We start from the raw sequence: 12,536 nt of genomic DNA, 5'->3' as shown, positions 1-12,536 counted from the left end.
ATGTCTTTTCTTCCTCATTTTGGTAAACATTGTGAACGATGCATTTTTTTCTGAGCCTCGAATATTACTATCTTGAAGTAGATTATATATGTAGTTACAAAACTCTCTGTTGTTTATTTCGGACGATCACTTTATTCTTCCTGCACATATAAACTTCAAAACTGCGCAATTCGCAGGCAACACAAGTCTAAGCAAACAGTCCGGCTTTTTTCCATAAATTCCTTGCAATGGATCATTGCGAAATTACATCACTGGACTAAAACGTGTCGTTAAGTAATATTTTCTCATCTCGCAATTTCGCACAGAAAATGTTATGTGGCAAAAACTTCCACGCGAACAAATATTGAAGCCGAAGTAAAACTAATCTTGGTGGAGTCAGTTATTTCTTTGATTATTCAACGGATGTTTCTTCCGCATTCGCTCGCTTACAATAATTTGCGTTGTTTCTTCTCAAGCCAGCTTTTTTTGTCTTTTTTTTGTTTTGGGTGAAAACGATTGAGTCGTTTGCAAGTAGCGAATATTTCGTTGCTAATTTTAATTCAAACGTTCTTATAGAACTATCCATTACTGAACTATAAGGTTTTGGCTTTTTTAAAAAATTGAGACGGTTCATCAATATTGAAATACTAAATTGTTTCCTTTCGCTTCTTACCTTTGATGTGTTGGACGCACCTTCTCCCTCGAACGTGCAAGACAGCACTAACAACAGCGATAGAAAAACGTTAAGTTTCTTTCCTTGCATGTCTGTACGATGATAAAAAGCTTCAGAATTAAACACTTTGAAACGTTCTTTCTTGTAACGAATGGCTTCTCGCTCCAAAATTAACGAGTCAGTGAAAACAATCCGAATTCTTACTGTTGAGGCAATACAATATAGTTGAGTCACTAATTCAACAAATCGTACTGGTCGTTTTTTCTTGTCAGTCTAATGTAAACTTCCGCTGTCGATTGTCTATGATATGAAGCGGCCACGTGATGCAATCTCCTGCAATATGATCAGTGAGTGAGGGAAAAGAAAACGTATACCTATTAAAGGATTTTTTTTTTGTTTTCAATTTGTTTATCTTTTAAAAAAGTGCTCACGAATAATCCTGTTTCAATATTTCTGAAAAACGTTGCTTTTTTTGAAGAATGTGTAATTAAATTTATAAGCAGACTATGTAGGTCATGAAGTTATATTATGTTCACTGCTTCTCATATAACTGAACTGTTAAATATGTTTTAATATTACTTCCTAACAATAGTTACAATGGTTCTTCGCTGGCCTCCTGCGTAATTTGCTTACTTTCAGTTAATTACTGACAAACAAAAAGTAAAAAAAAATATTTCATTTCCTCCCAAGCCAACTTTATAGCACATTTTAATTCGCGCTCGAATATTTACCAATTTGTATTTTGACAAATATGTCTGCTCTGTAAATATATTTTTGTAGTGTTTGTTTTGTTCTGCTTTGAGTCTTTAGGCCTTGTTAAATAAATCTATTTCAATTAACTTTGATGGAATGGTTTTACTATCTATTGGTGGATTATTTCTTCAGTATAATTAGGCTGTTCCGAAAACGTGGAGTGCGGAGTGCGGAGTGCGGAGTCCGAAAATGCGGAGTCTGTAAAAAAATTAAAAAAATAAATAAAATAAAAATAAAATAAAAAAAGTGTGATAAAAAAATTAAAATAAAATGAAAAATATATAAATATTAAACTATAGTAGCGAATAAATGACCATATAAACTAACTCTTGAGATTTTACTGTTATTCACCGCTCTAGTTCAGCTATTGAGCACTTTGTAGCAGATGAGAATTTCACTCCATTTGTTGGTTAAATATTAAACTAAATATTAAAAAAATAATACACATTTTTGCACAGCTTCGCCCGAAGCAGTGAAGCGGATCGTTCAGACCGCGGCCATTTCTTTCTTTAAAAATGACTGCAGTTCACGTTTCACGAAATATTAACAAACAGTATTTTCCATGCACTATGTATGGAAACACACGAGAATGAAAGCGTTTTTTGTGTAAACAACGAACCGAGACAGTGTACATCTAACCCGTATCAAAATATACAATGTTACTTTTCAGCAACAGATGTGTCATTTGTAGTGAAAAGCAACACTGAAGCAAAAGCTATTGCAAGCTTGACATAACCATTACCAGTTATCACGATTGTCCTTGACACAGACGTGTTTCCATGACACCTGAAATAAACGGTTCCCAGGTTCCGAGTTCCCAGCGAAAAGAACTTACAATCAAAAGAATTAGTATTCTTGCACTGAAAACATGATTTCAACCAAAAATGACATGTCCACAGATGGATGTAGATATCCACGGCACAAAGGCGGTTAAATGACTTTTGGGGAAATTGTTATTTATTTATTTGTTGCTTTTTTATTAAGTGCTGCGGAGTAGCGTATCGTTGTTGTACATTTTTCTTTCTGAATTTGAACTTCGTCTAGCATAAAAGGCGGAGTTGAAAAGTGCCACGTTGCTGATGGTTCTTTCAGAGAGTTTACTGTGTATTCGTGGAAAGCCAGGCGAAGCAACATGGCTTTAGGCTCTTTGGTAAAAAAGAAACTAAAGTTATTTGAAGTTTACGAGTAGTGATTCCAAAAAATTGGAAATACTGTTTGTTAATATTTCGTGAAACGTGAACTGCAGTCATTTTTGAAGAAAGAAATGGCCGCGGTCTGAACGATCCGCTTCACTGCTTCGGGCGAAGCTGTGCAAAAATGTGTATTATTTTTTTAATATTTAGTTTAATATTTATATATTTTTCATTTTATTTTAATTTTTTTATCACACCTTTTTTATTTTATTTTTATTTATTTTTATTTTTTTATTTTTTTACAGACTCCGCATTTTCGGACTCCGCACTCCGCACTCCGCACTCCGCGTTTTCGGAACAGCCGTATAATTAAGCATTGTATCTTTGTTTACCATCACCTTCATTAAATCTTGTAATATATATAGTTTTTTTTCATTTACACGTAATTCAGTCTAAGGACTGCCAAGTGTAAAAGTTTTTAATAATAAACGATATTTCTTCTTCCTCATTGCGGACAGAAATGTTTCCCCGTCTAACCGCAGGCGCAACATTTGTTCTTCTGTGTCATCCTTCCCATATGGAAGTCTCGACTTCAATATTAGAATCTGGACTTAAATATTTTTCTATACTAGGCTCGGGCGCGGCGAATCCCTGAATAAACGTATAACTCATCCATTGATGGTATGTAGAACCGTCATGACCTCAGTCCCTGCCTAATTAGACTGACCTGGATCGGCGCATACTACGGTGACGGTTGATAATAGCGGAGCTCTACAGCGGCCCGCAGGGCCGCAGAGCAGAGACCCATACGCATGAAAGAAGGAACACTATCGAAATGAGTTTTCATGGTCAACATGGATAGCGGCATGGTTCGCGGACGCCTACGTCGTACGTACGGAGTCGCGCAACATGGCCGCCATAGTTTGATGGTAGAAATAGTGAAGCAAGAAGGCCGTATAAAGGCGGCCGTATAAAGGCGGCCTGTAAAATTTAAAGAGGTTTGAAAAGAAAAACAAGAAGCAATGAAACAAAATGTGGCTGAAAATTACGTGTAGAAAGTAATCGACCGCCAAAAAAGTGGACATTGAGAGCCATAATCGATCGATGACTTTCGTGTCTATCTCTAAAGCCAGCATCGTACATGAAGGAGCATTCGAAAGCTAAATCGAGTTGATAGAATAAACAAACCATTTTATTGCTACGGGGTAAAAAAAATAAAGGAAAAAAGAAAAGAAAACTTGACCCTCTGGGATTTGAACTCACGACCTCCGGATCAGCAGACTGGCACCTTACCGATTGAGCTAATCCGACAGACTCTATAATGCACGTTGAATATATCGTATACCGTATTTACTCGAATAAGCGCCGCGATGCTTATTTAATTTTTCGCGTCTCAAGTGTGGCGCTTATTCGAGGGCGGCGCTTATTTGAGGGCGGCGCTTATTTAAAATTTGGACGCCACAAAGAATCTTATCTTTTACAGTAACTGAAAATAGCGTCTTTTGATTGTTAGTATTCGTCTCTTGCTGAGACTGAAATGGCGTTAGCTGTACTGGCAAAGTTTGCGGTCTTCACAACATTTGTAGAACTATATTACTGTAAGAGTGTTGAATAGAAAACCAATGGGAGAGCGATAAAACAATCACTCATAACTGCAAAACATCGCTTTTGATGCAAAAAAATGTTCAAGCTTGTTTTAAAGTTGCTTTGTTCTGCCGTTTTTAGTTAAACGAAATTACTCAAATAAGCGCCGCATCGGGACTGCGGCGCTTATTCGGGGGCGGCGCTTATTAACGTTTTTGTCCCAAATGCGGCGCTTATTCGAGGGCGGCGGTTATTCGGGGGCGGCGCTTATTCGAGTAAATACGGTATCAATGTAATAGATGTTGTGGAGTCTACTAAACTGCTGCGAAACTATAACAGGATCGCGAAACTATTTTCTATTGCTAGAAAGCAGATAATTTACTGTACTCTAAAGTAATTTTTCGTGCTATGAGTAATGATTTTGCCCCGCTTTAAGATTATTATTTTTGTCGTACTGCTGACATTCAGTATAACCGTGAGCTATTTAAATTTGTGTCGCACCTATAAACCGCCATAAACATTAGTACTTTGGCCGCTTATTCACTAGAATGAAAACATTGTAAGCTCCAGTGAAAATTAAATAAATGGGGAGCTCCGCTTTTAGGCTTGCCTAAATCTATATATTATTTGTAGAAACGTTCTACGTTTGTATTTAGCTTTGAGTTTTAAAATAAGTTGTCTTCCTCATTTCATGTGGCCCCCCCGGGGGGAGTACTTAAAGTAAACATGACGGGGGGTCCGACAGAGCTTTATATTGCAACCCCCCAAAAGTTCACAAGTCTGAAATTTTAGACCCAAAAAAATACCTGGCATCAAAATTTCCAACCCAAAAAAATACAAGACTTAAATACCTCAATACTGATTTATTCAATTAAGCAGAACTTTCAAATGCATGATTTTGCATCAATAAGCTTATGAAATTGGTATGTCCGTTAATGTCTCTTCGATTTATTATCTTTATCTTTATATATTATATCGCGTATTTTTTAAGACCTAAAAAAATACGTGACAGATCCCTTGACCTAAACAAATACCGAGTGTGTAAATTTTTTCAACCCAAAAACATGCGTCAGACTCCCACCCCCGTCATGTCTACTTCGAGTACCCCCCTGGGCATGTGGCATAGGAATAGCAGGAAAGTGGGAATGAAAATGTGTTTGTGTTAGAGGTAAAGCAAAGTTATAAGAGCACTTCGGAGAAAGAGACGCCAGCTGGTCGTGGGTAACTAAGGTGGCCTCGCAGCTTAGTCGGTAGAACAACGGTGATCTAATACCAAGTTCGCAGGTACCCTATTTCCCCATCCATTTATCTGAAAAATCAAAAATCAAGATGGCGTATAGCAGGAATGGCAATGTCTTCTTTTGTGCCCTTTGTGTGACCTCTTTCCTCTAAGACCTTTCCTAGCCCTGCATCTGAAACCATTCTAGAAAGTAGATTTTTTGCATAAAATGCGTATCATTGCGTGGTGGATACAAGTCATACAAATGTACGAGCCATGTGAGGCAAGGTTGCGAGGCATGCAAGGCGAAGCTATGAGGCAGAAATCCTTACTCCAAAAAAAAGACTAACCGCAAGCTACCTAAGCTAACTGTAGGCTAACCGGAATGGATCGCACTTTGCGACGACCCTTATCTGAGGGCAGCATATTAACCTCGTACTTAATTATTATGTCTTACTTGAGTAGTGAGTTATTTATGGAAATGATGTTACCTGAGGGCAGCATATTGACATGGTGGTAGATTATTATGTATGGTGAGCTCCTTATGGAACTCATGTTATCTGTGGGCAACATATTGACCTCGTGGTAGATTATTATCTTACTTGGGTGGCGAGTTCCTTATGGAACTCATGTTTTCTGTGGGCAACATATTTACCTCGTGATAGATTATTGTCTTATTTAAGAAGCGAGTTCCTTGTTATCTAAGGGCAGTATATTGACCTAGGGGTAGATTATTATGTCTTTGGTTTGGTGGTGAGTTCCTTGTGGGACTCAGGTTATCTGAAGGCAGCATATTAACCTAGGGTAGATTATTATGTCTTACTTGGGTGGTGAGTTCCTCATGGAACTCATGTTTTTTTTCATAGTTACCTCGTGATAGATTATTGTCTTATTTAAGAAGCGAGTTCCTTATGGAACTCATGTTATCTAAGAGCAGTATATTCGACTCTTGGTAGATTACTATGTCTTGGTTTGGTGGTGAGTTCCTTATGGAACTCAAATTATATTGACCTAGGGGTAGATTGTCATGTCTTTCTTGGTTTGTGAGTTCCTTATGGAACTCATTTTATCTGAGGGCAGTATATTGACCTAGGGGTAGATTATCATGTCTTAATTACTTCGGTGGCGAGTCCCTCATGGAACTCATGTTGACTTAAGGCAGCATATCGAAAGCTGGATAACGCTATCCACCGGATAAATTGCTGTCCGATGGATAGCGTAGTATGTTTTGCTAACACTTATCCGCTGGATAGCGATTTATCCGGTGGAAAGCGTTATCCAGCTTTCGAACAACCGGGGCCTGGTGGTATATTATTATGTCTTATTGGGTGGTGAGTTCCTCATGGAACTCATGTTGTCTTAGGGCAGCATATTGAACTGGTGGTAGATTATAAAGTCTTACTTGGGTGGTGAGTTCCTTAAAGAACTCGTGTTATCTTTGGGCAACATATTGATCTCGTGGTAGATTATTATGTCGATCTTGGGTGCTGAGTTTCTTATGGAAGTCATGTTATCTGAGGGCAGCATATATTAACCTCGTGCCACAGTGTTACGTCTTACTTGGGTGTTGAGTTCCTTATGGAACTCATGTTATCTGAGGGCAGCATATTGACCTCGTACTAGATTGTTATGTGTTACTTAGATGGTGAGTTCCTTATGGAACTCATGTTATCTGAGGGCAGCATAATCACTTCGTGGTAGAGAATTATACCTTGCTTGGGTGATGAGTTCGTTATGGAACTTATGCTATCTGTGGCCACCATATTGACCTCGTGGTAGAGATTACTGTCTTGCATGCTTGGTTGGTGAGTTCCTTATGGAAATCATGTTATCTGAGTTTTTGAACAATGAAATTCCAACTATTCCAACAAATCTGTTGTTTATCTTCACCACTATGTTGATGTATGATCGACGTACGGTCAATTGGGGGTGGCTGGGAGCCGATGTGACGTCGATTTGAAGCGGAAGTTTTCTATGAAAAAAATCGATTGGCGTGACGAAACACTTGTGGAATTTGAGTTTCGATTACATCAAAAGCTAAATTCTTAATCTCTTACTTGACCGAGCGAAAGAGGGGTAATTAAACATAAAATAAAAATAAATAAATATGTGTTTATAGTGGTCATGCACTTCATATCTCAACGAGATAGCTAGTTTACAGGCATGCCACTGAAACAGAGGAAACAAATAATTTATAAATGAATATAACAAGGTTAAAAATCCCAACTGGCAGGAGGCAGACCAGTTGGCTATATATATATACAAAGCGTGGTCGAGGATTTGAACTCGGGACAACCGAGAAACAAATCCAGCTAGTGGCAAGGGCAGGCCTCGAACCGGTGACCTCCGGATTACAACACCAGCGCCCTAAACCACTCGGCCACGCTTGGTGAGCAGTGTTCATCTGTGGGTGACACAAAGACTGCATCGCGTAATCACATTATGTCAATGGACAGTAACGCGCACATTTAACTGCATCGCGCAGTCACGTAATACTTTCAGTGTAAATAAATGATAATGAAATGACGTGTGTTTATAGACCCTTTGCATAAATGGCGCTCAAATTTGAATAACAATACTATGTACATCCTTAGCCTCGTGTGGATGGGACTTGAACCCACGACCTTCCATACACTAGTCGGACGATCTAACCACTGAGCTACTGAGAACTCTAGTGGTGAGCAGTGGTCATTTGTGGGTGTCACAACGACTGCATCGCGCAATCATATTATGTCAATGAACAGCTACACACACATTTAAATGCATCACGCGGTCACGTAATACTCTCACAACCTCGTTGCCAGGGTAAATAAATGATAATGGAATAACTTGTGTTTTATGAGAGAAGAACTCAGAACAGAGACCGAGAACCAGAACAACCACGAAGAACCAGACGAACCACGAGAAGCAGGGGAAACAGAAGAACGATGAGAACCATGGGAACCAGTAGAATTACGAGTACAAGGGGAACCAGGTAAACCAGGAAAACCACCACGAGAACCGGAGAACCAAAAGAACCAGAAGAACAACGAAAGGCGAACAACCAGAAGGACCACGAGAACCAGAAGAACCAGAAGAACCACGAGAACCAGAAGGACCACGAGAACCAGATGAACCACGAGAACCAGAAGGACCACGAGAACCAGAAGGATCACGAGAACCAGAAGGACCACGAGAACCAGAAGAACCACGAGAACCAGAAGGAACACGAGAACCAGAAGAACCAGAAGAACCACGAGAACCAGAAGGACCACGAGAACCAGAGGAACCAGATGAACCACGAGAACCAGAGGAACCAGAAGAACCAGAAGAACCACGAGAACCAGACGAACCAGAAGAACCAGAAGAACCACGAGAACCAGAAAAAAAAAATATGTGTTTATAGTGGTCATGCACTTAGCTTCATATCTCAACGAGATAGCTAGTTTACAGGCATGCCACTGAAACAGAGGAAACAAATAATTCATAAATGAACATAACAAGGTTAAAAATCCCAACTGGCAGGAGGCAGACCAGTTGGCTATATACAAAGCGTGGTCGAGGATTTGAACTCGGGACAACCGAGAAACAAATCCAGCTAGTGGCAAGGGCAGGCCTTGAACCGTGACCTCCGGATTACAACACCAGCGCCCTAAACCAATCGGCCACGCTTGCCTCGTAAAAGAAGAACCAGAAGAACCACGAAGAGCGAAGAACCAGAAGATCTACGAGAACCAAAAGAACTACGAGGAGGGGAGAACCAGAAGAAGCACAAGAACCAGAAGAACTATGAAAAAGAACGAGAACCAAGGAAACCAGAAGAACAACCAGAAGAACCAGAAGAACCACGAGAACCAGAAGAACTATGGAGAACAACGAGAACCAAGGAAACCAGAAGAACAACCAGAAGAACCACGAGAACCAGAAGAATGATGAGAACCATGCAAACCAGTGGAATGACGAGTACCAGGGGAACCAGAAGCAAATTTAAATATTTTAAATAAAGTTAGTATGGGTGTTAAACTATTAGTTTTGACAATATGCAAATTTTGCGAGAATGTGCTTTAAAATGGGCCATTGAAGTATCAAAACATTACAGTGATTTTCATTCTGCTAACATTGGGATAACTCCTGATATAAATATCAATTTTAGCTAGTGAAGCACAAAAAAAATTCGACCATCTAAAATTTGGCAATTAAGGGTGGTGGTTTTCTCATCAAAAGTTGGCCAATTTTAGTGCCAGGCTCACACTACCAGGACCCCATATGGCAAATCCGCACTATGAAATGAAAGAGCCTTTATAGCAGAATTACAGCGTACAATTATTTAGTCAATAGGTTTCGTGGGTTTGTTTTATTGAAGTCCAAACTTTCACCTTCACAAACAGGTTTTACCATGATCTGGAGGCTCCATATATGGGACCACCCCTGGAACGTTTGAAGTAAAAGTCAGAAAATAAAACCAAAATGGCTTTTGGAATATATCATCAAGGTCAACTTTTGCAGCAAGTGTCATGAAAATAGGTTGACCGTGTCTTTCAACATCTGGAACACTTTTTCAGATAATGACTCCTGAACTTCTCATGTGCCACTCAGTGTTCGCTTTTTCCTGACTGCCATTCCCATATGATAACAGGTCGAAAAGGGAGTTAGGGAAGAAGCTTAATTTTGGACTGATCAAACTAACGCCTAGCCGGATTAATTAACTTTTTTTAGACTGAGGAACTTTTTTTAAAGGAGTTCTATAGTTTAATTTGTTTTTATTTTTTAGACAATTGAGTAAGCGAAGCTAGGCTGACGAAAAAAAGGGTCTGTGCAACCGTCCGTACATGCAATTTGCACAAAAGTAAACGAACTTTAATTTTCCTCAGCAGGCAGCTGTATTAATAAAGTCACATTTGCGTAACATTGGGTACCAACAAATCTGTACGCTTTTAAGGGACGGGCTTCTGATGCTTGGTTTTTCAACTTAAAACTGGAATTCAGCAGCCTGACAACAAAGTTTCATTAAATCGCCTGAAGAGCATTTAGAAATGGCTATATCAGTATTTTGCCTACGACCGATGACATCCTATCTCTTCGACACACACGTGCCAGTTCAAAAACCATCCCTTGATAACGCTCGGGTTGTCTTACATGTCTTCCACATATGACTATTGCTGCTTTAATCGTTTTCTTTTATACGCACCGAATTAATTGACAAATGCAGTGTATTAATGATTACACGCAAAATGATAACGGACATAATTCCGTGCCGAAAACGTCGTTCATTTAACCAATCAACATGCAAGGTTTGTTGCGATTTTATTAGAAATTAGATGAAAAATTAAATAGATTATTTTATATTTGTGAAGATGGTTGCCATAGTACAATTTCTTTCTTTCTCTTCTAGATGTCAGCTTGCATTTAGTGATCACCTCCCGTTTAAGAAGAGTAATCGCAAAACACGGACAATAAGACTCAAGAGCAATGCATACCAGTTTTAAGAAAATCAGTGCCTGAGTACAATAAATAAAAAAAACCTTCACCAGTTTATGGAGTATTTGTTACTTTAACAAACCCCAAGCATTCTGTATACAATTTTGCACCTTAAATCAGTCCCTAATGCATTGCTGACGTCAGCGCTATTCTTATGAATAACCAACTGATTACTGGGACCGTGGGACTTCTTCGATCATCAAGCGGGACACTGAATTCCAGCCTTTATGACCGTTGGAGTCTCCCCATCCAGGACAGTTTCCAATGTTGATACCAACACGGATTTTGCCCTTGTGAATGTTGTCACAGTAGCCTTCTATTGCTCCGGGTTTGTAGTCTGATTGGCTACTGCTTCGCATCCACCAAACGACGTCAATAGGCATTGGACCACTGCACTCGGCGCCATTGAAGCTGATGAACCATCTCTTACAGCAGCCGTTACAGTTCATATAAAAGTTGCCTTGGTAAACCACACCACCTTTCGCGCCATCTCGGCCGTCGCGGCCTGGTATCCCGTTATATCCATTTCGGCCAGGTATACCGGATGGTCCTTGCAGACACATGCTAGGGTGCTGTGTAATGAAAGAAGGTTAGCGATTTGATAAGTGCAGTCAACATTAGATTAGATGTAACTCTATTCACATCGGGCTTTTTGGGCCTTCTGGGACCGGTGGGGAAGGGGGGGGGAGGACTTCAGAGGCCCGCCCCCAATAACCGCTTTCGCCATGGCAACCACAGTAACACAGGATGATGTAAACCATAAAGTATTTCTCTTAAAATATTAATTCATTACATGCCAAAAGTTCGTCACATAGCACTAGCAAGAATAACTTGTGGGGAGAGGGGAGAGAAAATAAATTATATTTATCACTGTTTATAAGTGACACCCGTTGTCGGGTTTGAGTGATGTCCAACGAGGCAACATAATTGACAGGCCAAACGGGATTTTTCCTGTTTCCTGCAGTGCGTTTTCTTCCTCATTTTAGTGAACATGCATTTTTGTTTTATGTGCGCCTCAAATCTAATTCTACCTTGGCGAAGAATGTATATGTAGTTTCAAAACTCACTGTTGTTTTCTTCTGCCGAAAACTTTATTCTTGAGTTACATGTATATAAAACTCTGAAACTGTGCAATTCGCGACCAACACTGGTCTAGGCAAGCAGTCCGGCTCTTTTTTGTTTTATAAATTCCTTGCAATGGATCATGACAAAATAAAATTACTGGACCAAAACGTTGCTTAAGGGAATATTTTGTCATCCTACCAACAACTCTTGGTTATTAAATTTATTTTTTTCTTTTTAAAATAAGTTCAATTGATACTGAATGACGGTAATATCTGCTTGAATCTAACCTTATTTTTAACCGTACTGCGTTGTTTACAAATTTCTAAGCTCTTGAAAAAAACACCCAATAATTTTACTTTCCATAGCTCATAGAAGAAATTGGATCACTTCAAACGATACTGAGGGCTTTAATAGTAATGCCATTTAAAGTAGACGGTGTCAGAAAATTTCGCTTCGGATAATTTTTTGTTTCGCAATTCGTTTCATATCCGCGTTCAGCCCCCGTTCAGCCCTTTTCTTTTGATCGCACCATCCGTTGAAATATGTGGAAAAAAATTACAAAAACCTAGATAAAACAAAACAAAAACATGCTGTCAGAACCTATTTTTACGCAAAAACTTAGAGAAATCAACTTCAGTTCTGGAAAATGACTGTTAAAAACCCAACTAAATGA

At 39.2% G+C, this 12,536-nt stretch overlaps 1 protein-coding gene across 4 annotated transcripts in view; it reads right to left on the bottom strand.

The window, feature by feature from the left end:
- The window catches only part of LOC144654998 (collagen triple helix repeat-containing protein 1-like), a 29,755-nt gene that overhangs the window by 16,963 nt on the left and 256 nt on the right, over positions 1-12,536 (bottom strand). For 2 of the 4 annotated variants that reach the window (XM_078515228.1, XM_078515234.1), the window contains exon 1: positions 653-889. The exons of the other annotated variants lie outside the window; for them this stretch is intronic. In XM_078515228.1, coding sequence (XP_078371354.1) covers positions 653-742 — 90 coding nt within the window. In that variant the 5' untranslated portion in view covers positions 743-889. Of the gene's footprint in view, positions 1-652; positions 890-12,536 lie in introns of those variants that run through there. 4 annotated transcript variants of the gene reach the window in all.

This window comes from Oculina patagonica, chromosome 1 (genome assembly GCF_052425735.1).
Source record: "Oculina patagonica isolate OP01 chromosome 1, crgOcupat, whole genome shotgun sequence".
In the NCBI taxonomy this organism is placed as follows: domain Eukaryota; kingdom Metazoa; phylum Cnidaria; class Anthozoa; order Scleractinia; family Oculinidae; genus Oculina; species Oculina patagonica.
Note: the sequence above shows the minus strand (reverse complement) of the source record. Positions and strands in the feature narration are given on the sequence as shown.